The 27,335-nt window shown below is 40.7% G+C and overlaps 1 protein-coding gene across 2 annotated transcripts in view; it reads right to left on the bottom strand.

Annotated features, from left to right (window-relative positions):
- NID1 (nidogen 1) overlaps window positions 1-22,111 on the bottom strand; it is a 59,779-nt gene extending 37,668 nt beyond the window's left edge. Inside the window, exons 1-3 of one of the 2 annotated variants that reach the window (XM_063390442.1) lie at window positions 21,950-22,111; window positions 20,738-20,935; window positions 7,240-7,380 (exon numbers count right to left, since the gene is read on the bottom strand). Coding sequence is in view for 1 of the 2 variants with exons in the window: in XM_063390441.1 (XP_063246511.1) it covers window positions 4,914-5,120 (207 nt within the window). In the remaining variant the exon portion in view is untranslated. Of the gene's footprint in view, window positions 1-4,913; window positions 5,155-7,239; window positions 7,381-20,737; window positions 20,936-21,949 lie in introns of those variants that run through there. The other variant, XM_063390441.1, reaches the window with a different exon arrangement.
- Between the last annotated feature and the right edge of the window lie 5,224 nt (window positions 22,112-27,335).

The following is a 27,335-nucleotide window of genomic DNA, read 5'->3' as shown; positions in this document are numbered from 1 at the left end:
CTTCAAGGGATTCCCTGTGGTTTGGCTGTTTTTCATCCTCAGTGGATCTCTTTCACTTATTTGTTGAGTCTTCCCTTAACACATATAAACTCTATGCATCCACAAAATCCCTTAAAAAGGAACTCCACAAATTTGTGACTCATATCTTCAGGTCTCTCCTACTTTTGCTTGCTTTCAGTCTGGCTTCCAACTTCATTTGATAACCCTAATTTTTGTATTGGGACATAGAAAAATTCTACCCAGTCTCTCCCGCTATGTAACTTCTCCAGAATGAAGATCCCCCAGCCTACCCATGCACTCCCTGTCTAAGAGATATTCTCCATCTTTGACCACCCTTATTGTCTTCACATATTTCTTCATACTTTTCCACTCTGTAAATTTGTAAACTAGGTGGCTAGTAGGAGGATACACATGTTCTTCACAGAGAAATTAATGTCTGTGCAAGCCCATCAAGGATGCTGGCTGTAAGTGCCTTGGCAACATCTTTAAAATCTGGACCACCACTGCTGCTACATACAGTAAATCAAAAAAGTGTGGTATGAGAACTCATGATACAAATCACTCCTCCATACACAAGAAACACCTTGAACTCTCCTTTGTCTGTCCAGAGGGTCGGAGCACGTCTCCTGCCACAGGCCACTGGTCAGTCAGCTTGGTGTATAACTGGATAATCATAATAATGGCTTACCACAAACCATTAGCTAAACTTAGCAAATAGTTCCCACAGTATATCAGAATTTATTTTAAAAGTGGCTTGGCATAGGCTGACTGTATTTTCTGCAAGTGAATAATTTCATTAGCAGCTAGAGTGTAAAATACTAAAAATCTTAAGATCATGTAAAAAAATAGGTGAGTTGGCTTTATGCATGAACAGCATATCTAAGGTAGATAAGCAGTAAATACTCTGTGCAAACACATTAGGAAAGCAGGTCACATTAGAAAGAGAGAGAAGAAGCTAAATATTGTGATAATTTTTACACTACTTATTCATGACTTGATAGTGGCCACAGATCCTAAGGTGAACTATGAATCTGAGGAATAAAGAACTAAAAAGACAGCATAGGTTACCTCAGCACAGACCTTACAACTGGAGTCAGACATGTAAGAGAAATCTAGTCCAGAAAAGTTCCCAGATCTCCTACATCTGTACACTAGAAAATGCTTCATGTTCCTGTAAAGATAAGCTAAAACATGACCTGAAAATTAAAACCCACCAATTATACTATACCACTGGAAGACAGAACAGAGAATGGTGGACTTTACAGTCTGTTTGCTAAGACCTTTTAGCAAAGAGATGCACTCCCTCTTTGAAGTAATACATTTAGTGCAAGTTAAAAGTTTTCCTTCTTTCTTACATTTTTTGTACACAAACAGCCCTACTCTCACCTAAATCCTCTTGTGAGAGATGACTGGTGTTTGAAGTATTTTAAACAAATTCCACATTCTTCATCAGATTTGGCATGTGTAGATTTTGTGGCTTCATGATCCCCCATTTACAGCAGAGATTAAAACAGCATTAAGAGAAAATACAGTCATGACTAGTTAATACTGCAGAATAAAGCAGAAGCCAGAAGAAATGGCCCTCCTCTTTTCACCTCTTAGTGACATGCATCTATGTATTCCTTTCCTAGTTGCTAAAAACTTTAATGAAAGAAGTAATTTTATTAAGGAGATGCAAACCCCATTTTTTAAAGAACGTTTTAAAGTGAGACAGTTCAGTTTTAAATATTAAGAGAACGTTTCTATAACCCAGAAAACATTTGCAAGACATCACATGAAAATAAATGAACAAGCTGCTCACTTTGTGCAGTGATTTTTAAGGCAAAAAAAAGAAATACACCGATAATGAAATGTTTTTAGCTTTCAGATATAACAATACGTTTATATTGACAGAGACAGTGAATACTCCTTTAACTTCACCCTGCTTCTTTCAAGGCCATAAATAATAGGCTTAAGTGTGAATCCCCAAAAAGAGTAGTAATTTGGGGTAAGTACTGGGTTTCATCAAAGCATCATTCCTGTCAAAAAGGAAAGGAGGGGGAAAAGAGGCCTCAGGTGGGCGTTGTCTCAAGACCAGCTTTACAGTACATCTTTCCTTTTAGGGTATAACACTATTTAAATTGACAGGAACTAACATAGATGTATTTTTAGCATGTTAAACTTCTGGATTACATACATAGCTAACATACATTTGTGGTTTGTAGCAGAACCAATAACACACATACACAATTACAGTTTCACCTTCAAAACCAAGTGAGAAGAGGAATGCAAAGAAAGGAAGTACTTTTATTATAAGAAAAAATGTATTTCTGTGTGTATAACAAAAAATTAAAGCTTTTAACAAATGAGGCACTTTTTCCCTGTTCAGTGACTAGGCATTTAATGGGTTTGAGTATTTCTGCATAAAAAAATTTGTAGAAAATTTGAATTTATTATTATAATGAAGTGACAGTTGACTTAAGGCAGTAAAGCTTTCTAATATAAACATGAGCAATTTTCTAAGAAGTTAATAAAAGTAAGGATTAAAAAAATTGAACCAAGCTTGCATTAGAGGATTCTCTATTCTTTCCTAAATGGAGGTAACATCTAATCCTTTCATTTTTCCACACCAGTGAGTTTTAGTGTAAACTGGAAAAGCTTTAATAAAAATATGCTATTAAAACAAATAGAATAGTATGGGTTAGTGATAGGGTTCAATGCTATAAATCTTACATACAAAGCACTGTATTGAGGACTACAATATGTGAAAGTCTGTTTCCACTTATATGAAATAAAAGTGCTCTCTACAGTCTATGAGAAAAGGTTTTGTTGCCACGGATTTTATGACAAGTTGGTACTAAACAATCACTTCACAGAATGCCTTGTCTTTCTATTCATGTACAGCTAACTTAAGCTACTCAGCTTCTCAACTGTTAAAAAAGATACAGAGAGAACCCACATAAAATTGCTACATAAAACTATGTGCACTAAACGTCAATTGTATCAGCTTGATAATATTTACTACCAACACACTGGAAACTCCAGACAAGCAAGATCATAGAGCTTCATATACACATTGCAAATATACAATAAAAATGTGTAATGTGAAAATGCATTAAAAACTGCTCAGTACATTTCCTTAACAGGTATGCTTCTCCTCTCCCCACCCCCATGAAGTTTGTACAGTGCTTCTGTTCTGCAATACTTGTGCCAGATTCAGGGCAAGAAAAAGCCTCTGCACAGTGTATAGACTGATACTGAAATGCCATTCATTAAAACTGCCTATCCTTAGTACTGAGTAATGCTGGCAGAGCCCAGGAAGTGATTTGGAAATAGACTCTATATGGGTATTCTTTCAGGCAAAAACTAATTAGAACTGTTCCTGTTTGAGGGCGGGGCAAGTGGGCTCAGCAGGATCATTGAACTGAAGAAACCTAGACTGGTTAATCAATTTACTGCCCTTTGAAAACTCTGTCCCGTCTCTGTCGCTTACCTGACATGTCACTTGTTATCTTTGCTTCTCAGTGGCAGAATATACAGCCCACTATCTTTCAAGAATATGTTTGTGCATTTAAAAGTGTATTTTTTACTTGGTTGACTAATAAGTGACCAAATTAAAGTACAGAAGGCAAGACAATGAACTAGGGTCAAACTGAAGTCTGAACTACACCAAATACTTCACCTCAGCCAGCTGCAGTGATCCATTTTCCACACAAGCATAATGAGAATCCCTCAGAATTTTAGATTTCAGATATGACTTCAGGATTTATCTAAGTAGTGACAGTATGGACAATGAGAAGGAGTGTAACTTAAGTGTCAGCACTCAGTGTAGCACAAGCAAGTAATACCTTCAGTGAATACACATGAAACAGACTCAAGTGCGTGGGAACCATCATGCATGCACATCAAATTTTGAATTACTGCAATCACATGGAGCTCTAGTTTACCAAGTGTCTCCATCTAGATTAATCCACTGAGTTGCATCTTAGATCCAACCACACTGCTTTATCTGGACAGGGAGGTGAGATTTAGTTTACCAGATTAATGCACTAAACACATTGCGCCTTCCCTACCAAAACCTTTCTAAACACACTACTCAGCATGTTCAATTGCCAGCCCAGATGGGGCTTCAGGGGAAAAGAGGCAATGGTAAAGTGTGCAGTATTCTTGCAGTGTTCTGGAGATATGCTGCCATTTTGAAGCTTTCCTTATGCCTGCTTTTGAGCAGCTCTGCTCCAGACAATCTGTTTTCAATCCCACCTCCAAACACTGAACACCCTCCATCAGCTATAAACATGCACTCTGAGATACAGATTCAGCTGCGAAACTCACACACAAGGCTGAGATGTGCTTGCAAGCCAAAGCCTGCAATTACTATAGATATGGACTTCCTCTGCCCATGAGACCCTTAAAGCAATGAACATCTGAGGGTGCCCAAGACATGAAGGAACAGAAAGCTCTCCCAGTGCTTAGAGGTGCATGTCTCAGATATGTTACCCTGCTGGTTAGATATCAGCAGTTTTGTAACTCTGGCATGCTGAAACACACCAAATAGATCACAACGGGGATGTTTCTGAGCTGAACACTCTGTATGAGTGTAGAAAACGCCTGGGGATGGCATTCACTCTGGCTAATCGATTGCATTTCCTCTACGCTCCTGCTATCTGTTGCACTGTCTCCCAGCGGAGGCTGTGCACCTCGAAGAATGTGCCCCGGCCACAGTGCGAGCAGGGAATTAACACGGCCCCGATAGCTGACTGAACACAACTGGAACATTTAAGCTCTTTGCACCGACCTCTGATCTCGGCACTCACACAACCCACATGGGACCCACACGGAATCCACACGGAATCCACACGCACCACGGCGCACCCACCCAAAGCTCCCAGGAGCGGTTCCGACCCGCCGGCAGCCAAAGGGGGCCCCACACTCACATAGAGGGAGCGGACGGTCGCGCCGTAGAAGCGCAGCGCCGTGCTCAGTTCCAGCGCCGCCGAGTGCACATCGTCCCCGGGCTCCAGCGCGGCATCGCCGCGGTCCTCGCCGTGCGGCAGCAGCGCCAGCCGCTCTGCGGGCAGTGCCAGCACGGGCAGCGCCAGCGCCAGCAGCGCCCAGCGCGGACAGCTCGGCGGGGCGCGCATCCCGGCGGCTCCCGGCGCCGGCGGCAGCGCCGTCCCGCCGCTATAAGCGCGGGCAGCGGGGCCGGCGGGGAGCGGGGGGGCCGCGGCCAATGGCTGCGCGGGGCGGGCGGAACAGCGGCCCGGGACCCTGCGGCCGCTCCCACTGCCCGAGCGGCTCAGGCAGCGGCCTGGCCCGGGGGGGTCGCTCCCGGCCCGGGGGGGGGGGTCGCTCCCGGCCCGGGGCTCCGCCAGCAGGAGAAAAGCGGTGCCCGCGCAGCCCGCGGGGACCGAGCCTCGGGAGCGCTCCGGGGGCGCGGGGATGGGGACGCTCAGCCCCTTTCGGGATCGGTATCGCTTGTGCGGAGCGAAACTCGGGAAGCTAAGTCGGTGCGGGGTCGTAGGCAGCCGGCAGATGCTTTCAAAGCACCACGGTTCTCCGCCAGGACCAGTGGAGTTTCTGAGTTAGTCTGGAAAATGTGTGCTCAAAGTGACTCCAGCAGCTGCAGTACTTCCCACCAGCCAGCGCACCGAGACCGAATACCAAAATCAACATGAAACAAAAATCTGAATCCCCATGCTGTCTTCTGAAACAATTTTGATACCAGGTGCTCATTGTTGGGGGAAATGAATAAATATATTGGAATGCGTTTCATAAATTAACGCCATCCATGTCAGAATTGCATTGGGTCGTAAAACAAAACTAAAAAAATAAATAAAACAAATCTGCAAACAAAAATTACTGATGATATGAAATACAGAGAAAATAAATACAGTATATAAAAATATATTACTTCTGACTATTGCTTCTTGTTTTATAGTGTAGCCCTGCTCCCTAGAACAGTCAGAAGCAGCTGAAGAACGGTTGTATTTCATATGTCTTTCCTAAAGCTTCCAAGTGAGGACAGCGGTGTTTAAGGATTAAATCTTGGCCAGTAAAGTATATACTGTGATATGTCCAAAGAATGTTTACAGCAGATAATCATCCCAGGAAGGGCAGCCGAAATGCTACCCACATGCTTTTTGCATGGCTTTTTACTTTTCTTTAAATGCTTGGTTCTTTTTATCTCTCTCTCTCTCTTTGGTGGTTTTTTTTTTTTTTGTTTGTTTGGTTGGTTGGTTGGTTTGGTTTGGTTTTTTGTTTTTTCATGTAAGAAGGAGTGATTTTGCATTTGGCAAATTGCAAGAGCACAAGACATTCCTGGGTCGATCTAGAACTATGCCAGCCTGAAGGAGAAACGCATCTAATCACCATTATCACTAGCAACTATTTACTATTGGGTTCTGTATGCCAGTGAAAACAGTCACTGAGACAAAGTAGCGTGAAGGTCTGGGAGGAAGATGAGTCTGCTCTGCTTGAGTTCTTGCTGTACTTTCACCTGCAACTTCCCTCCATATTTTCAGATTCTCTAAGACAGTAACTCGTGGATTCATAAATATCCAGGAATATGTGGCTACACTGCTACAAGAGCAGCCTTTTGGCTGGATCACCACCATGTCTGGGCATAGACATACCCACAATTACTCAATATCTAGCCAAGGTATCTTTCTCCTCATTTGACAAATCAATACTTAACCACAAGCCAACTGTAGCTTCTTACCCATGTTAAATGTGTGCACAAGCATACCACCAGCTCCCTTCACCACAAAATCATCTTCCTATCACAAACCTGCCACCCCAGCATAAACCCATTTCCAAATTTGCAAAACCTAAAGGTTCTTTTGCTTGTGCAACACAGCTCCATAGCAAAGAGAAAGCCTAAATTAACCCTCATTGTAACACCAGAACCTCATATACACATTCACAAGAGCATCATTTCTATTAGGCTTAATGTTTTTCACAGCGATGTTTACTATGACAGTAAGACTCAACAAACAGAAGCTATAAGAAAAACAAGAAGAAAACTCTGAGGGGGTATCATTTTCCTGTCAGATTCACATGATTTCTTAGTATTATGTCCAGAATTTGAAAGACAAGGACCACGGGGAACCTAGAAACTTAGTGTAGTAAATTTGAAATAGACTTGAAGGCTCAAGAGTTAAATATCTTCATCTGCATGTTTAAAACATGGGGTAATAGCCACGTTAGGGTAAACGCTTTGTTTATTAGTCAGCATATTCAGATTGTTTAGTCTATACTTACCTTAAGAGGATTGCAATGTTTCTGTTGTAGTTGCAAGTTTGTCTTCTATACAGCTCCCACTGTGAGGAGTATTAAGGATTGTTAGTTCTAAGACAAGAAAATAAGTTTCCAGTTGTCCTTTCTAGCATCTTCAGTAAGGACCTAAAAAGGGAATGGAAAAGCACGTTTACTTATGTTGTAATTAATTGAGAGACATTAATTGCTAATTCCAACCAGAATGGAGAAGGCAAAAGACTTCAGCAAGACTTAAGAATGGAAGGAAAGTATTTAAATGCAAACTGGAATGCACAATTCCACACCTTCCAGAAGGTCTTTCATAGCTGGTAAATACCAACGACTCCACATTTTCATTGGATATTAAATCAGATATGGCAGCACTTTACAAAGCAACAGTATTACCTGAGCAGCCACTGAGATCCTGTACAACAAATGACCTGGGTTTATTTTGTTACAAAGAGGTGACATTTTCCAAAGGTGTAAAATGACACTGCTTTTCCAGAGATTGCTTGTGAGATCAGAGGTGTCACAGAAAATTCAACACTGGAGAGAATTCAGACTGAAACAAAAACAAAACAAAACAAACAAACAAACAAAAAACCCTCAAAAAATCAGACGACAAAAGGAAATTACAAGAAATTGCTAAAAAGTTGAATATGTGTACTTGATTAAACGATAATGAGGAGATTTGGTTAAGATCATGCTTCAAAGATATGGAGCATCTTCAACTCAAATATGTGAAGAGTGGTACCAAACAGATGGAGGAATCAAATGGATGATTTTGAGGATTACAGGTAACTTGGACATTGAAATAATTAAAAGAAATAACTAGAGAAACCATGTAACAGCAAACACTTCCTTACCTTGGGGTCTGTTTTTGGATGAATCATAGATAAGGCATAGTGGAAGCAGAAAGATAGAAATCTTTGAGAAGTCAACACTAGGTTGATCAGATCACTAAACAATAGACTTTAAGGAATAATTCTGCATTTAACAATGAATTGAGACAGTCCAACAGATTTGAGTTTCTATGTTCATATAGTGCTAAAATAGCTCACAGATATACACACACATATATTTGAGAATTTCACTGCCTAAATGTGAGGAGATTCGGAAAAGGGGGTACAGATATGGAGAAGCCTGACCTTCTCAAGCCCCTCCCCAGGCTTCATTAACAGAGGAAACTGAGCTAGTGTTCCCTTTGCTGGCATGACTGGAGTAAGCAAAGTAATGGCCTGGGCCTCCCATGATGATGTTCTGCTGTCAAAGGACAACAAAGCATTTCAGCGGATGGATCAAAGGACAGAGTAACCATGTGGTAATAAACTGGAGAGAACGGAGTATTTGGGATACTGGCAGGAAAGAACAGTACTGAGGTCTGCTGAGAAGGAGCATTTTTTTGAGAGACAAGGTCATGGGAATCAGAGAGTCAGAAGCAAAGGCAAGGCTCACAGGAAGATCATGGAGTGCACATCATAAATTTAAATCACTCTTAGAACTTAATGTTCATTGTTCACTAGAATGGAACATGATGAGATTCCTTCTTTAACTCTACATGAGCCAGTATCACCAGGGAGGGCACATAACTCTGGAGCATCTTCCAAAAAAAAAAAGAGTATTTTGCAGCAGAACTCTCTACAGAAAGAAACTAATTCTGAGGCACTCTTAGATGCTTTTGAGAAGAGGTTCACATGAGTGGTGATATTCTATCTTGACCTCTATATGAGGGCAGAGTATAGAAGTCTGTAGCATCCCTTCTTCTCTCATGCAGAGCTGTTGCAGGGCAAAGAAAGGGCAGTAATACTGCAGGACAATCTCCTTGGATACTCATATCCTCTTCTGGAGAACAGCTGGGCAAGAACAGGGATGTGCTAACCCTTGGCCAGTGACCCGGTCAGTACAGGAGAGATGCTGCTGTGATATAATGGTACCCAGCAGCAGCAGATTCCTGCCCTGGAGCAGGGCAAGGAGCATGGGAGAAACAGAAGTTCATAGACCTTTCCTAGGTGTGGTGCTAGGAGACACTTTATATTTCTGGGGTTGCCTTAATTTATTTCTATTCTCATTATTAGAGCTGGTAAGTGTATTTACAGGGGACAGGAAAAAAACCTCAAAGGGGAAGTTATGCTTGTACAGAATCATGAACACTTTTTTTATTGCAACTTAAAATTTAGGAAAAATTAGATGGAAAATGGAACAGAAAAATATCAGCATTGTAAAATGGCTAGACAAAAAAAAAAAAAGTAGCCTTACAATCCTCCCATTTGACATGTAGCCATATGAAAAATACTACTTTTTAAATATATATATTTTTTCAAAATATCCTTCTTACATCCTAATGTTTGATCTCTTTCTAGAACAGATTCTCTAATCCAGTAAGAATTCTAGAACCTCTCTGTAGTAAGAGACAGTTGCAACAGGGCCAGAGGATATATAATTAGTTTTCTATTTAAATATTCAGCTCAGCACTAACAACTATATCTACTTCAAGTCTTAGTGGTTTTTTATTATCTAAAAGATTTTGCTTTGTGCCATAGAAGTCTCCAAACAGACAATAAAAAATTACTTCAGAGTTTTAAAAAACACAGTGAAGACAGGAAGACAAAATGTATGCTCATTTTCTCATACACACAGAAAACAGCTACGATATGAAGGAACGTTGTTTTTTAAACAATGGGGATGGGACATGGAAAACCAATTTGAATGGGACAGGAAGAGAGCTATGGAAAAGGTATCATTTACTGCCTATCTTCTCCAAGACTAAAGAAATAATTACTCTGACCCACTGATGATTGTGCCAGACTTCAGAACAAAGCCATTACACACAGGGAAAATTCATTTCCTTGTAGTCCAGCAAAGAGATGGTATTTAGTGCATCTCAAGTTAAACCATTGCTTCAGATTGAATATGCTCCCTAACCAAAAGCAATGATAAATGTTTTATCCTCTTTTACGTGGCATCCAGATCTGGACTGTGAATTACAGGTGCAGATGTAACACATGAAAAAAAAGATGTCACACTGAGTCTCAACAGCACAGCTTCTAGATGACAATCAGAAAGAAAAGAGAGGCTAAGCACTGATCTCATGCTTGTGGTGGCTGGAAATTCACTAATAAATTATTACATCCCTAATTTTTCTACAAACATTCAGAAGGGCTAATAAAGTTTGAAACACTGACACAGTCTCTCCTGAGACAGCCAAGCTACTCTCTCACATCAGGTTCTTGTGTCTGCAGAGCACCCTGCCAGCCCCACAGAACCTGGCTCTGCCTGGGTTCTCTGCCTGCTAGAATAACATATCTCACAACAATTGCCATTTAGAAAGAATATATGATTTCTCAGATGAGTCTAAATGTTCACAACAATTCAGGGGAGGCAACCTGTTTTTCCCCATGATTATTGAATGATATTTTTTACACAGAAAAAGTCTTATACATAATTTTTGTGGAGTGGAAACCATTGCCTAAGTTAGTGAAATTCACTCAGGAGAATCTATCATTACCTTAGGTGACTGTGAGTAAAACAGAGAAATTGACTTTCATTCAGGATAGGTGATACAGTGATGCAGCAAAGACCAACAGTTTTAATTACTGCTTTTTACAAAAGGACCAGATAAGGGAAGAGATATTTAATCAATATAACATCTATTCTCATAAACTGTATGGTCTCAAAATTAGGTTGTGGTTTCTCTTTACATATAGATGTATTTGTGAAAGCCCTGCAGAGAGGAATAACAAAGCTCCCTGTAATCCCATGCTTGGCTAGATTGAACAATAGGTATTAATATTTCCTTTAATGATGTTGCTTGTAAATGTTTTTATTTTTGGTCAGGGTCTACTAAGAAAGAAAATTCCTCCATTCAAAAAAGAAGATGTAAACATTTCTTGAGGTCTCCTGGTCAGCTGTTCAAAGTTGGCTACACTAAAGGCTTTTTGCCTTCAGGAATCCAGTCAGCACACCCCAAAGCTTCTTACAAGTTACTGAAATTTAACTGTGATCGGAAGATAATTTGGGGCGGGGGGGAGGGGAATGGATGGGTGTGTTTAAAGGCAAAACTTGACTGAGAATGGCTGAATCACAACCTTAGACTCCAAGAACATTGTCAACAGACAAAATTTTGGAGTGACAATTCTGCTAATCACACCACACAAAATGGTAGTAAAAACTGGTGGACATCAATTCAGTAGTTTCATTGTTTATTTTTTAATTTATTTTTCTTCATTTTCTTCTTCATAAGTTTTCCAGTATCTTGAATTAAAATTTTAGCTATGAAGTGCTATAAATATAATAATTTATTCTTAGATTAGACATGTGTGAATTCAAGAACTGACTGTATATTTTGAACCTGAAGACCTGATTTGTGTGCTTGGGAATAAGATATATTTAAAATGTTGGACATAATGCATGTAGTATTATGTCCAAATATTTTATTGCCGAAAGAAGATTTTTTGATCCTTTTTTAAACAGTGTAAAAACTGTGAACTTTACCCTGACTTGAAACAGTCCAGATTCAAAAAGACCCAGGAGTAATTCCATGAATTACAGCTATTTATTCTTTCTGACCCAAGGATTTACATTGCTTCACTTGGAATCTGCAGGCTCATACAAGCAATGGCCCACTCACTTCTTCCCAGGCTTTAGTGTTTTACACTAGGATGTAACACTGTAGTTTTGTCACAGAGCAACAACAAAACACAGGCATCTGCACTAAAGTGACTCAGCACAGAAACAATGACATTGCCCCTGGGAAAAAAGAGGCATGGTGTGCAAACCCTGGGATTGACACAATCATTTGCTCACTGGAGAAGTGACAGGGTGAGAGCAAGAAAAGTCTCTTCTACAAGAGGTTGCTGGAAACAAACTCCTTGTGTAGTCTACACTCCCAGCTAAGAGAGGGACAGAGGGTGCTCCCTGAGGCCAAGCAGCAAGGACTGGATTGTATCCAAACTACTAACCCCAGACCTCACTGGAGTGTCCATCCTGCAAAGCATTTAGCCCTCAAACTCTGCTGGGCTGCTGTAGCCCTAAGACACATCTTGTTTCATCCTTCCCCCTGTTTCCCACTCCTGTTCAGTGTGTCTGAAATAAAATGAACCATTACAGAGTCCAGCAGGGGTTTAGTTAAAGCACAAAATTAAGGGCGTGTCACATACCAAAGCCTGTGACATGAGGGTATGTGCAGGTATTTGAAGTTGCAAAGCCTTTTTAAGCTAGCTCTGGAAGATGAGAAAGGGCAAGAACAAAGTCTGGTCATGGGTTATGTCTGCCTTTTGAGTGTGGTCCTTGGAGCAAGCTGTCTCCAGACCACTCTGTGTTTTCTCATGGAAGGAGCCTTTTGGAGTGGGCAGGAGATCAGCTAACACTTGGGCCACTCGGATATTCAGGCATTCAGTGCATGAGGGAGCTCCTTGGCTGTCTCTCATTTAGGAATACCGATGTACCTGTGTACCTGCAGTCAGAGGCAGGTTTCTAAGCTTGTCAAGGGGGACAGACATCAAGACTGTTACAACTTTAAAAGCTGCACTACCAAATTAAAAAGTTACCAAAGCCTTCTCAGGTAATTACTGGTTCTTGCTCTGCGGTTCACTATTGGACCTCTAACTAAATGACCTCCCTTGTCCTGCCTGCTCTCCCTTGGGCTCTCTGAACCCACTGTTAAAATCCTCCTCCTTTACCTTTTCCCACAAAGGTGTTTAATGCTGTACTGGTTATCTGCATCCTAGTTTCCTTCTTTATCTTTTTGCAGAAGAGTCTTTTTATTAACCTTTTGGGATCTTAGGGCTGACCCTCTTTATGGCTCATTGACCAATTCTCATTCCTTGAGTTCTTTCTCAGAGAAATTCACGTCTGTTTCCCTTTAATTGTAAATCTTTTATGATTCCCTCAAACTTCCTGCATGAAAAACATTTGAATGTTTTTCAGCAGCACAGATTTTTCAAAGTTACACAGTTGCACAGTTCTGCCAGCATGGATTATACTTATTTACAAGTAAGGCCACTAAACTTGAGGAAGTAACTTAGGGAAGAAAAGGTATTATCACAAACAAAACTATATCTGGTCCTTAATTCTCTATTTTTCCTTCAAATATATAACAATTGTTGTTTATTGATTTTATGTATTTAATGCATTTGTCCCTTAAAATGCTCATGCTATCCAGCAACATATCCATCTTTAAAGCCATTAAATACCATATGAAATTGTCATTTAGACACCTCTATTCAACTTGTGTCACAGCTTGTATAGAAAGAAATTGGAGATTAAATTGTTGAAAACAAATAATTGGGAAAAAATGTGTACTATGTTGGACCCAAGTTTTAACAAAATGATTTTTTGGTGGATATTAACCTTTTTATCATCTGAGAAGGAAGACTAACTTCTGAAGAATGAGCCACAGCATTTGAACAAACAGGAGCATTGTGCTCTTTCTGAGGGAAATCTGCTGTCCTTTGCTTCTTCCATTTAGTTAATAAAATTCAGTTATTTAAATACTCAGAGCAGGACTTTCTTGTCCAAAATGTAATTTTTTTCTGTGGCTTATTCCCTGCAACATTGCTGAAACATAAATCAGATTCTCACACAGCAATAATGGTACAATATTCTCAAAAATCATGATGTAGTAGTTTCAAGAGCAATTTCCATTTGTCAGATTTCCACTCTTCCAAATTTCAAAACCTTTTCTGATTATTTAAGAAACATTTATTGTTATTTCACTTCTCAAAAAGAAAAATTAGGGTACCAAAGAAATAGAGTTTGTCCACCTGGCAAATCAGAAGACACATAGGAAACTCAGTGAAGATTTCCTAGCAACAAGAAGCAGCTTTTTAAAGTGGAGTAGATCATGTTTCTTCTCAAGAAAATCCAATTTCAGCTAGTTACACACTCTATGCAGAGTGTGAACTTGTGTAGTTATTCCTAAAGCTCAGAAGCCTCAGAAAAAGCTCACCAACTTGAGATACTCTGTGGGCTATTACATGGCAAAAATTAATGAAAAAAAAATCCCAAAGAAAAATTAAAGTTTTTTAGAGTGAATATGTAACAAAGGATTCTGTTGCTGGCTGCCAAATTCAGCCCCATTGGGGAGGATATGACTGACAAATTACAGCTTGGTAAGCAGGGAAAGATATAAACACTTATGCAACCATTTTCATTCTGTGTGGTGGAGGAATTATCTGCAAGCTGTTTCTGCTCTCCATAAATTGTGCCATTACTATTGAAAACAGGATGTATGCTTCAGAGTAAAGTAAAACAAACAGATTGACTTAATACACCAGCATCAAACCACCCCTGACCGTGCAGTGTTGTTCAAACAACCCTCTTATTCAAGGACAGCAAAATACAAAGGTAAGACAACTAGAGAGGAAATTGTACTTGGTATGATTCTTGCCTGAATAAAACCTTACCTTTAAAGCTTCCAGAGCATCATGTCCATTTTACATGGCAAACTATGAACAAGACTAACTTAGTTTTCTTGCTTGCTGATGCCTCTTTCTAGATATTCATCAGCATGCCCTGCATGTTTCATGCATCTAAGTCTTCTCCGAAACTTAGGAACATTTCTGAGTATTTGCAACCTTGGTGCTTATATTCAACAACATATATGCTATATGTACAGGAGAACTTACAAGTACATTATTCTTATTATTTCACTGACACTAATGGTAATAATTTTTTAGTTTCTAAGATTTCTGAACATTCCCTACACCATACTATAGTTTTCAGACTGACTTAAACAGAAATCCCTCCCGGACTGCTCAGCCTTGCCTGAGGTCATGACATTTGTCATTTCCAAATAGCCTATCTTCTCTGAACATGCTTTTCCCCTCTTGGTACCAGACATAAATATTTGTTGCATGTGCTGCTTCAGCAGAGTAACAACCCAGTTACTGTCCCAGTATCTGAACCAGCTGCTCTCAGCTGCTCCTGCTGTGGCAGAGCCAGACCCAGGGCTAAGAGGAAGCCTGTTGGATTTCCACTGGCCTCAGTAATCTCACTCCATGCTTTTAGGGTGTCTTTTTCAATTAACAAGGAACAATCAGGGAGAGGAAAAGCTGGATTTCAGAAAGGAGTCAGATGAGAGAAGGATGGTGGGAAAGAGAAAGAGAATTTGAGTCTTTTAAGTCAGAGGATACAAATTTAAGGTCTGTCACGACCTTGCTTGTGTAAATTGCCTTGCTGACTTCAAGATGGGGGCTGGTAACGAAGAAGGCCACAACTTGGGCTATCCAGTCCTGAAGGCAAAGAAGCATGAGGTGGACTGCTGCTTAACCATGTGTGCACTCCCAGCCACAGCAAATGAAACCCAGGGTCTGCTGATCCTGCTGGTCTTGGCCCCCTGCAGGATAAAATGGATCTCCTCTTTGATCTAAGATCTCTTTTACCTCCAGCAGTGCTTGGCTAACATGAGTGAATTCTCTCAAAGAGCATCTGCTGGTTTTACATAAAAGAGAAATGCTGCCACTCAGTAATAAGGAAGGATGCTTGAAGAAATGAAAGGAATAGGCAGGCCTGTCTTGCTAAGCACAAGAAAGGCACTGGTTCTGGTGCAAGGAGCAAAAACTGGGTGAAGTTAGTTCAAACCAAAAAGAGAACAGCACACAACAGACGCTAAGAGAATTAAACATTGTGTTTAAAAGTTATCCCTTGTTGAGCTTGACTCCTGTTTCCTATGTCTAGTAGTTTATATCTGTCTTCAGATTCTATTCAGTGAGTGTTAAAGGCTTCCTGGTGTTGCAGGCTTTTACTTTAGGACAGTAGGCAAACTGCAGCTATAGCAAAGCAGAAGCTGAGGACACCAGCAGCTTTTTCCCTGGCAGAGGTCTCTCACCTACGAAGCCAACCAGTAAAGATTCAAGCATATGCTATTCAACATGAATGGGATACAGTACGGGACACTTTTATACTTTGCAGCCTCTAAAAGGTGACTTTTCAAAGTTGGCATCAGGATTGCTTGTGAACAGCAAAGAATCTACAGTATCACAGGGGAAGCAAAAGCTCACCACAAAGGATGCACTGTGCAGCCAAAACTTGGAAAAGACTGAGTGGAAATCTCATTGTGGGCTTCAACATCCTCACGAGGGAAAGCGGAGGGGCAATCTCTTCACTCTGGTGATCAGTGAGAGCACCCAAGGAAACAGGATGAAGCTGAGTCAAAGAAGGTTTAGGTTACATATCAGGAAAAACTTTTTCACCCAGAGGGTGGCTGGACATTGGAACAGGCTCCCCAAGGAAGTGGTCACAGCACCAGCCTGACAGAGTCCAAGAAGCATTTGAAGAACGCTCCCAGGCACATGATGTGATTATTGGGATTTCCTGTGCAGGGCCAGGAGCTGGACTTGATGATCCTGATGGTCGCTTTCAACTCAGCATGTTCTATGACTCTATGCTAAAGGATGTAAACCTCTGTTGTGCAGCTCCACAAAGATATTTCAAAATAGAAACAGCCAAACTGAACCCCCTGCCATGACGACTGAGTCCAGTGGCTGTGTCTGCCAGCGTGTCAAGTCTTACACTTTGAAAGTGAGACAAACCACAGGCTCCTACCACCCAGCTGCTTGGAGCACTCTGCTTCGGGCTCCTTCTCAAAGGAAGCTGCTCCCCTTACGCTCCCAACCTCCTTCGGTCGGAGACGGCGCTCACAATCAAATATTAATCATTTCACAGATTTTCGAGGCTGCGGCCCGTGGGAGCTCGCACAGGCCTGGGAGGGAGCCACAGGAGCCCACGCTGGCACACGGTGCTCCCAGCACAACGCTGCCCTCGGGTTTGGTTTTTATTTCCATAGCTCGGGCGCAGCCCAGTAGCAGCAGCACCCTCCGCTGGCCGCTGCCATGAAGACACCCGCGGGGAAGGGGCTGATCGGAGCTGTCACGTTACACCTAGAGGAACTATTATTAACAGGTCATGGCCTCTGTAAGCGGCCCCCAGCTCCTCCAGTCACCACACACACACGATGTAAAAGCCAGGGCAGGGACTTTAAAGGGACTTTAAAGCTTATGCACTTAATTTCAGTGTTATTACAAGACTCATAAACAATGTTACGTGAAAATATATATTCCCCAAACAGACTAATTTTAATTAGAACTTCAGTTAAACTACCAATCTTATTTCAGACTGTGTAATTAAAAGTTAAACTCTTTCAATTTTATTAATTTAATTATTAAAATTATTATAAGTTATTGCTATATATTTTCCTCCAAGATTTCTGGACATTGGATATGTGTAAAATTCAATCAAACAAACAAACAAAAAAAGACACAACCTAAGCCAGTGCACCTGACAAAGACCTGGTGTCTGTGTGCATGGCAGCTTGCAAAAAGTCCTTTAGAAGTAGTGACTGATTAAGCACATTCAACATATTTTAACTTTTCTTTTTCTTTGAAGATCACCCATACATTAGTGATTTTAAAACTTTTATTCTGTATAGTTACAGAAACTCTTTACTTATATTGAGGTGTCCACTAAGAAATCCATAAAGGTCCAGGCTGAAAAAAATGGTCTACCCAAATCAGTTCATAATCTGGTGACATAATTATTTGGGGGGGTGGGAGGGATATTTTCTTTCTCTTTAGCATATGTGCATTCATGCAGAGTAGCAGTGATTCTGATTTGATTCTGATTATTCTTACCAATTTCATAACCAAAATGACCTAGACTGAAACTGGGAAAGGTCATTAATATTTCCTTACTGTAACTACATAGATCTGGATATTTATATGGAATTTAAATGGATAGACAGCATTTTAAATACCCTCTCCAAGTTCATGTGAGTAGCTGGATGCTGAATACATCTGCAGTGACGAGAGTAATTCTTAGCACAAATTTCTGGACGCCCTAACCACGTGTAAGAATTCTCATTCAATTAGATCTTCAGCCAGAATATCACAGAAATGTGAGTGAGAGCAGTATATAAAGTGACTTCAACAAAGAAAGGAATCCTATTTTCTAAGACAGAAATATGTCCCTAAGTGGGGGCATAAAATCAACATTATGTGTCTGCCCAAAAAGACAAGTGGTGCCACTGTTAGTAAAGTTACTTACTCCAATTCTGGTAATGCTCAAGCCTCTTACTAATTTGGCAGTGTATGGGTTCCTAGGAGTTTCAAAATGCACTGATTTAGTATTAGCAAGGCAAATTTTTAAAAAATCCTCATAAAACTGCTTCAATGTAAAAAATGTTGAAAATGGGGTGGACACTAATAAAAGCAAAGAATATATAATGAAAGCTAACACACTCAGTCTGCTAAGTCTTTATCAGTGATATCCCCCTGAAAGGATAAAATTTGTTACTACTGAGTGTTCAGGATTTTCAACTGCTTTGCATATAAAGCCAACTAAAATTCTATCAAATTTAAAATTTGATAGAAATGTTTATATTTCCTCAGTAATCTCAGTGGGTTTTGGTGAATTTAAAATGGCTGATAATTTTTCATGGTCTCTGTCTTGCAGAATAAATCACAGAAACATATCTCAAAAGATATCTCATTCCTTCTAACATCGCATTAATTTTTGTTATACTGCTATAAGGCTTTCATAAAGAGGATACACGGTGCAAAATAACTAGCTTCATGTTTCTTTTTTTTTAAACAGAAATCACTTTTTAAAACATAGTTCTGTAAACAAATAAAAAAATTACATTTAGTCTGTCTTCTGAAAATACTTGGAAGAGTGAATTTTTTTGTATTACTCATTTATAGAGCTCTATGGGGTAAACTGACCATGCATCCTACCTACTGTCTTCTGACTACCAAATCACACTATTCTTTTAAAGCAAACATTCTCTGACATTCCTATTTTGCTTCCCCTAATTCAAAATTATTGATAAACATGATAAAATAGGTAGGTAGTCAGATCAGATTTGATAAGACTGTAACCAAATTATTACCAAAGGTGCCTGCTGATAGACAGAGGTTTGCATAGCCTATCTTTGAAGATGCAGTCCTGGAAAATGAATTAATGCTTCTTTCCTTCCTTCCTGCCTTCCTGCCTTCCATCCATGCAATGTGCAATAAATGGCCAAGTGCCATATACCTTGAAGGGCTACAATTTTATACCTGTGGTTCTCAAAACCCCCAGTACCTAGCAGGATATATGCTGGGACAAGCAGTCCAGAGAAGAACTGCCAATTATTTAAAACCACTTTTGATTTTAGCTGTCGTCGATGCTGTTGGCTGAGGCCTCTTTATTACATCTATTGCATTTAAACCTATAAATCAGGTTATGCAAATCTGAAAACATTTCATGCCAATTAATAAGACTCAAATTCAGCTGGTCAGTTTCTTTCATTAAGGTAGTTTGAAATTCTGTATTTTTTCTATTCATTAATCACATGGCTGTGCCACCTTTCCTTAGCTGAGATTGAGACAGTCATTACTTCTTAAAAAAATATGGGGCAACAAAGTGTGAAAAACAGTCCAAATCCCAGCAGTTTCTGATGAAATATTCTGTGCAATGACATAGTTAAGATGAAGCTAATACAGCTGCACACAGGAACACACCTCTTAAAACATTTTGATAGCAAACATGACTGAAGTCATTTTACTGCAAAGTTGTCCATTCTATAAAAGGATTGGAAATCTGCCATTGTACTATACTGGATTTTACTCCAAAATAAACTATAGTCAGCACAGCTGGAGATGATAGAAGTATGTTCAGGCTAAATACTTACTCCCTGCCCTCCATCCCAGCTGCTAAATCTTTCTATTCCTTTTCCTTTCACAGCATGTACCACTGGACAGTTTCTAACCTCTCCTCTCTGCAGAGTTCCTTAGTTCTCCTCACCCTGTACTTGCAAAGAGCTGATATGATTTGATGCAAACCCTCATTTTACCAAACCTCAGCTCACATACATGTCAGACCTTACAACCAACCATATAACTTTTTAACAACTCTGGTTCCTCCTAAAACATTTGTTGCGTTACCGTTTTGTCCTCCTAAGTAAGGATCACGGAGGGAAAACTTTCACTAAAGGTAAAACGACAAAGCACTTGCAATGGTGTCCAAAAAAACTCACAGTGACAACCTTAATTATATCATGTCCTAATATTTAAATAGTTAATATCTTGTTACTTAATGCTTAGACAGTATAAATTATTACCTAATTATAATTTAAATTATATTTAGCAATATATTAAGGATAATATTAATATAGCTATATAATGTGCTTTTCCTTTATACGTATGATTTATTATAAATTAATTGTCAAATATTATTATTAAGAAACTATCATTTTAATTGCATTGGGTTTGACTGGGATAGAGTAATAATTCTTAGCTGATACAGTGCTGTGTTTTGGATTTAGTATAATAATGCTGATTATTGCTTGCTGGGGTTAAGCCACAATAATGGCTAAGATGCTTATTTAATATAATAAACTTCCATAGACATGGTTTTATGAAAAGAAATGAAAAGGACAGAGTTCTTGATATCACATGATGGTATGATCAAACAACTTGCTTGTGAGAATTTTACAAAAATCCCCCAAAGGTTACAAAATGTCACTTACGCAATGTCTCCAAGCAGATTTTTTCTTTATTGTTGTTCCTGTAAAAACATCTGCAGCTCTGTTCCTTCAAACTTTCTCGTTTCTCTTTTTTTTTCTTTTCATTATTTTCTTTTTTTTACACTTTTACTCTCTGCTCTCCTCCACCCACCAAGGCAATTTTTTCAGCTGGGCCATTTGAAGTCTAATGCACTTAATGTTCTGCACGATAAAAGAAACATAAACAGCTGGCAGGATTATTACACTCATGAAAAGATCACCTTTTGTTTTACTGGGTCTGAAACAAATGCAGTTCCTTTTATGGACATTCAATACAACCTTAGCACCTTTCCCCCAGTAAAACCAACATTCTGTTAAGCCTGGTACTATTTATTTTCACATTAAAGTATTTTAATGATGTTAAGGAGGAGGAGGAGATAATGGTCAATCGATTTCTGTCGCTGAGGCACAGTTCACAAACAAATAAAACCCTGCAGAATAAATCAGGACAATGCTGGTTACTGCTTTGCAACAGGGGCAAATACGGAAAAGCTGCTGGTCGGGAGAGGAAATTTAGCTGCCTGGCATTTAGCCTGGCTGCCTGGCTAAATGCAGCTGGCTGGGGGACGTGAACCTGTGCAGCAACCTCTGCTTCTCCTCCAAGGGAGCCTCACGGAGAAAACAGGCTGGCACTGCGGAAAAGCAGATGCCCTCAGCACACACCGAGCAGGGGGGAAAGCAAGCAGCTGCAGTCTCTATGTCCATCTCAGGCGAACAGGAGAAAGAGAAGCAGAAGGAAAAAGAAAACGAAAAAGAGAAAAAAGGAAAAGAGAAAAAGGAAAAAATACCAAAGAAACAAAACAAAAACGCGAAACAAAACCAGCCCCACCCCAACAAAGGCGGAATCCCAGCCCCTCAGCAAGCCGCCGCTGGAGCCGCCCCGTTTCTCCTGTCCCACGAGGGGTCGCGCTGGCGCCGCGGGCAGCGCTGGCGCGGGGCTGAGCCGTCCCCGTGAGGGAAGCGCCGCGCAGGGCCCGCCCGCCGCCCCCGCGTCCCCTGCCCTGGCCTGGGCCCGGGCTGCCCTCCTGCCTTCCGCCTCTGCCCCTGTCCCCGGGCCACACGGGGCGGCTCCCGGAGTGCGGGGCTCTGAGCCGGTCCTCCCCGTCCCTTCCTGTTGGCAGACAAGGACAGAGGGACGGTGGCTTGAGGCGAGAGAGGCCTCCGTAGTGGCCTCACCTCCTCTCCGCTGACAGAGGCCCCTCGGAGCGGGTGGGGACGCAGCATGATCTGGGGGTCAGCAGACGGCAGCCTGCTGGCAGATAAAGTGCCTGCTGTGTCCCGTTCCTCCCATTGAAGCCGGAGTGCTGTGCCCTCAGGTGTGGACTGACAGCTTGGACAAGTCCCCTGGCGGCGGGAAAGTCCCAGAACGAACACGCTCGGGTGAGCATGGGATAGGAGATCCAAAGGATCCACGTGTGGAGCGAGGAAGGGCACTGTTGGCTCAATCTGACTTGTCAAAAGTTCAGTGCAAATTTGCTAGAAATGTTTGTTTAACTACTTGGTTTTAGCCCAGGAAATACAAATGTATGTCAGGTCTTTCCAGATGTGCTTTAAGCACACATTTCACTAATGATCACAGAAAGCCCATCTTGGAGGAATGCATCTCTGTGAATTTGACACATGGGAGTTCTGTTCCTCTACTCAGTTATATCACCTTGCAGTCCCAGACAAGATCCTTTGCTTCAAGCTACAGTGGCTGTCCCTCTCCACCCTTGTTTTTACATTCCAGAAAGGCTAGACTGGAGTCCCTCACCAGCAAAACTGTCTTCATCAAGGCTCCAAGGACAGCCCTGGAGCTGACAAGTTTCTGCAGTGGCCACATTCAGGGCTCATCTATGGCAATGCAGTTTCTCAAACTGAGGAACACCAAGCTGCTCAGGCCTGTGTGTGAGCACACTTCCCAGCATAACCCTGATCTTCCTCCGAGCTAGCCTGGATGTTGGCACTCACTGGCATAGATTTAGTACACTGGAGTTAAAAACCCTCTTGAGACATTAACCTGAGAAGGCTTAAGCAAGATTCTGGACTTCTGCTTCCACAGCTGAATCCTCAGCTGCTTGAATGAACAGATAATCAGAGCTGAATCAGGTGATTTCTAACATGGAGAGTTTTGTTAGCTGTGAACCAGAGGCTTCATATTGTCTATGTATCAGAAGCCAAGGGAAGAAAATTAATTAACTCACTTTCCTGGATGTGACTAAAATAATCCCTTTTCAAATGGACTTTTGTTATTTCCCTGTCAAGATTCTCATGAAGAGCAGACACGTTCCCTGCTAGGAAGTGTCACAGTAGTATGAAATGCCCAGACACTGGGCCAAGTAACCTTTAGCACTCAAACCCACCTTCCTCTGTTATCAGTACACATCTAATCCACCTCTTTTTTCCAGTGAGCTCATACACAGCTGACATCTATCTAAGGGAATCCCCACTGAAGGGAAATGCCCAACTGCTTTAGTTCCCTTTTAATGGGTTTTTCCAGTGGGGGCTGGGGATGGGTGAAAAGAAGCTGGTAAACACAAAGTCAAAGCAAAGAAGGCTAGCAAAGGAGAAGATATATTCTGCTTGAGCTAACAAGGATTCAAAGTGTCATTCTGGATTATGGAGGCATCTAGGAAACAGAAAGTTGCAAAGAATGATTTAAACAGTGAAAACCAACAAATCATTTTTTATTCTTTTTAATCTTAGATCTCAGTTTGCTGCATCTTGCTTTAAATCCTAAGGAACATGCAACACACAGAAATTTCAGTGTCCAGGACTTTCTTACCAGTCTGGAATCCAAACTACAACTCCATGCTTCACACTGGTCCAATTGCATATTGTACAATGGAAAAGTCTGCAGGAGAGCCTGAAATCAACATTCAGCCAGCCCAATAGAGACAAAGTTCAAAACTGAAACAAAGGCATTTGTGTTCAGATGCTTCTGTTTCCAGACTTTGTCTCTTTCAATCTTCTGTTCACTGAGTTATATATTTTGGAAAATTTTCTTCTGGTCAGGTATGAAACCACACTTTTCTTGCTTTAAAAGGTATTTGCATAACTCTGATTAGTTTGTGTGGTGAGCTCTTGCCCTCAGAGTGTAGGCATTACTTTATGTGAAGCCAATGGAAGCTTTGGCTGCCTTAAGGATTATGGGTTAAGGCCCTACATTTGTGCTGTTTTACGCCACTGTATGACCCAAATGAGATTAGAATAATAAATCCTGATTTATTATGAGGGTTTTATTTAGACATGTTTTGAGTATGAGGTCTGTGTCAGGATTAATAGCTAAATGTAACATGCCCGGGCACAGAGAAAGCCCAACAATGAAAGGACATTTTTTTTCCCTTGAGAAAACTGGTTCCCAGCCCTCTGTTTGGCTTTTACCAGAGTTGCTAAATGTTGAATGGCAGAGAGACGCTGGATCCCAAAGATGGTGACGTAGACCCTGACTTGGAGATGAGCCCACTCCAAATGAAGGACAGAAGTATCCCATCAGCAATATTTTGCAAGGCTGAGTACGTATGTTCTGCAATGCAGTAGCATTCAAAAAGCTTCAAACAAGGTTCTCAGAATCCAAAGACAAACAAGAAATTACAGGTTCAGTATTTATTGGCTAAATCATCTGTCAGGTTGAGCAGGCACTAGTTTAGGTGCTTGCCCTGTAGTTTAATCAGATTGCTGAACCCATTCAAAGGAAATATCCATTTTTCTCAGCATTCTGGCTACCGTGTCTCATTAAAGAAATGTGACATCTTGTTGTGTAATGCACCAAATTGCATTGGCCTAAATATTAGATGCAGAAGGTGTGCGCTTACACCACATAGTTAAATTTCTCTATTTTAATAGTCACATTACAAAACGCTTCAGAGGAATTTGTCTATTCAAAAGATTATTTAAGATGAATCGAGCGGAGTGCACAGAATTGAGCTCATACTTTTCTGGGACACAAAATGAAAAAATACAAGGTGTAAGTGTTGTCACAAACTTGGGGGAATTGAAAAATCATTAATTCCACAGTATCTCTACCTTTTGCATAATTGAGAGTATTAATACTCCCACTCTCCACCAGATACTTGGCAGATGTTGTTCAGCATCAGATTTTTTGTCCCACTTGTTTTTTTGAGTAGGAATAGGAAGAATTATTTACTTCAAAATGTTGTTGTTTAGTTTGGTAATCATAGGCTTCATGGGGTGCAGAGCAAAAGAAAATGAACCAGAATACCAGTTTATTTTTGTTTGGTTTGGCAAGAGGCCTGTCTATCTGACAGCCTCTCCTGCTATGTCTCAGCTGGGGTGGAACTGAATAGATAGGCCTCATAATTTTGCAGATAACTTTGGGAGAAAGCAACTTTTGAGGAAGGACAGGCTTTAAGGTCTAGATATGGTACTTTATTTAGTACTTTGGGTTTAAACCATGAGTCTGGTAGTTATAAGAAACACAATCCAAGAAATCATGAAGCCTCAAAAGAATTAAAAAACCTGCCCATCTAACTATGGACAAGTTTTCAGGACTACCATAGTATAAAATCAAATATGAAGATGGTTCAGTATCTAAAAAAATCTTAAATTACTTTCTTTTCTTCTTTTCTTCTCAGAAGTTCATTTTTCTGCCAAACCCTTTCTGAAAGATTTTTAGAACTACATACTAATGAGAGTCCATAGCTGCAGAGTGCTGACAGTCTTGCCAGCAAATTCATTAACTGCAGGTGACATCAAAGATGAGAACTCAGATCTCGTTGCCCAGGAGCAGGGGCAGCAGTTCAACTTGCAGAATCCGTACACTTTATGTTACCTACTTTTGTTCATTTCTAGTCAAATAGCAGTGGGACAGCCTAGATAAGCAACTTTCTGAACACTGGCGGTTCAGTGAAGTTTCTTTCTGTGACCAATGGCCCTTAGAAAACAGTAACACAAACAGACCATGTGGAATTGTCCAGCATCCACAGATGGCAGCAGGACTGCTGAAGACCAAGAAGTGGCTGAACTTCCCAAGCACTGAAGAGCTGCATGGGAAGTTTGGTCTATTAAGAAGTTTCTTATAATGCTGCCATGCAGAGTTTCACAACCAAACTTTGCTCACCTATGTCAAGGACACTTGTCTGGGGCACAATCTGTGTGACCATTGTTTTTGCTTTCCCTTGGCAACATCTGACCAAGGCAGCAGCTTCTTCTTTAGCTGTTTACAGCACGTTCCCACAAAGCATGACCTGGCCATCACATCCACAAGGGCTCTAAACCAGCAGATTGTAGAGTAGAAATGGATTCCTGCTCCTCTGTACATTTTATAGAATACTTAAGGCATGTGGCAGTGTTAAAATCCTGGTGGCTCTTGCTGAAGGAATGCAGAGGAAGCCTTTTATCCCATGTAGCAGGTTAAAGTCTTACAGCACAAGCTGTGAAGAGTTGTTATAGGTCACTGATAAAAAGCAATAGAGTGCTTATGGCCACTGTGGGTTAATGACAGCCACAAGCACAATCAGAAAGTTTGTGCTGAGAGCACAGAGGTGGTGTGTAACCCACTGAATTTATTATTGCTGTACTCTGGCCTCTGGAAAGTGGACGTGTGCACTGGGATTGTGAAGACTGACAGATATGCAAGGCTGACCTATTAGTGGAACTGAGGAAGGCTAGGAAGATGTTTTCCTTGTCTTCTAGAAGGAAGTATGTATCAATATAGGGGAGATGTTTTCCTGATCTGAGAGATGGAGCCTTCTGTAGTATGTATTGAAATGTAATTTATTGTATCCTATTCGTTATAGATATTTTCTAAACTCCTGTTCAGGCCCTTTACCTCCCCTATCTTTTCCTAAAGAGCATTACAGCCTGAGTACAGACAGCTTCTCTGAAAAACTTGCTTCAGCAACTACGCAGTTTTCCATGTTCTACCCTGGTATCAAGTAAATTTTCCTTTTTTTTTCTGGTTCCAGGAATGATTCAGTATCTAGGAGCATGTGCTAGTTCAGAACTAAGTCCAAGTTTATTTGCGCTGAAGCCATAGAAGTATTTTGCTGCAAGCTCTAACATACCTCTGTACATGTACATGATTCTTTGGGCTTAGACATTTCTTATCTTTCCCACATTCACTCTGTTCTGTACATTTCTGTCCATAGTCAAATCAACCGTCACCCAGTGCTGTGTATCACTCTGCTTCTGTAAGCTGTTTATCTGGGATTTCCAAGGCTGACTGCTTCTGGTAAGAGTCTTAAAATCATATCTAGAAACCTTAATCAATGACCAGATTTACAGAAGCCCTGAGAACCCACAAATCCTTTTGCAGTTGATGGGACCTGAGTTTAGTCAGCACCTTGAAAATAAAACTGCTTAAGTTTCGGTACCTAACCTTGGATTTTGGAACAGAGCTTTAAGGGTTCAGGGTGGGTATTTCTAGGGCAGAATGGGGTTTGCTTTGAGATCTTTTTAAATAGATACCTGAATTTTTATATATTGTATTTATATTAATAAGCACAATTGTGATAACTGTCTTTTTCAACAAAATAGTAGTTTTGAACTGCTCTTAGTGCAAGGCATCAGTAATGGAAATCGTTATTTTGGTTGATAGTGTCAGTTTCTGCATACCATATAC

The sequence above is a fragment of the Prinia subflava genome, chromosome 2 (genome assembly GCF_021018805.1).
Source record: "Prinia subflava isolate CZ2003 ecotype Zambia chromosome 2, Cam_Psub_1.2, whole genome shotgun sequence".
Lineage (NCBI taxonomy): Eukaryota > Metazoa > Chordata > Aves > Passeriformes > Cisticolidae > Prinia > Prinia subflava.
Note: the sequence above shows the minus strand (reverse complement) of the source record. Positions and strands in the feature narration are given on the sequence as shown.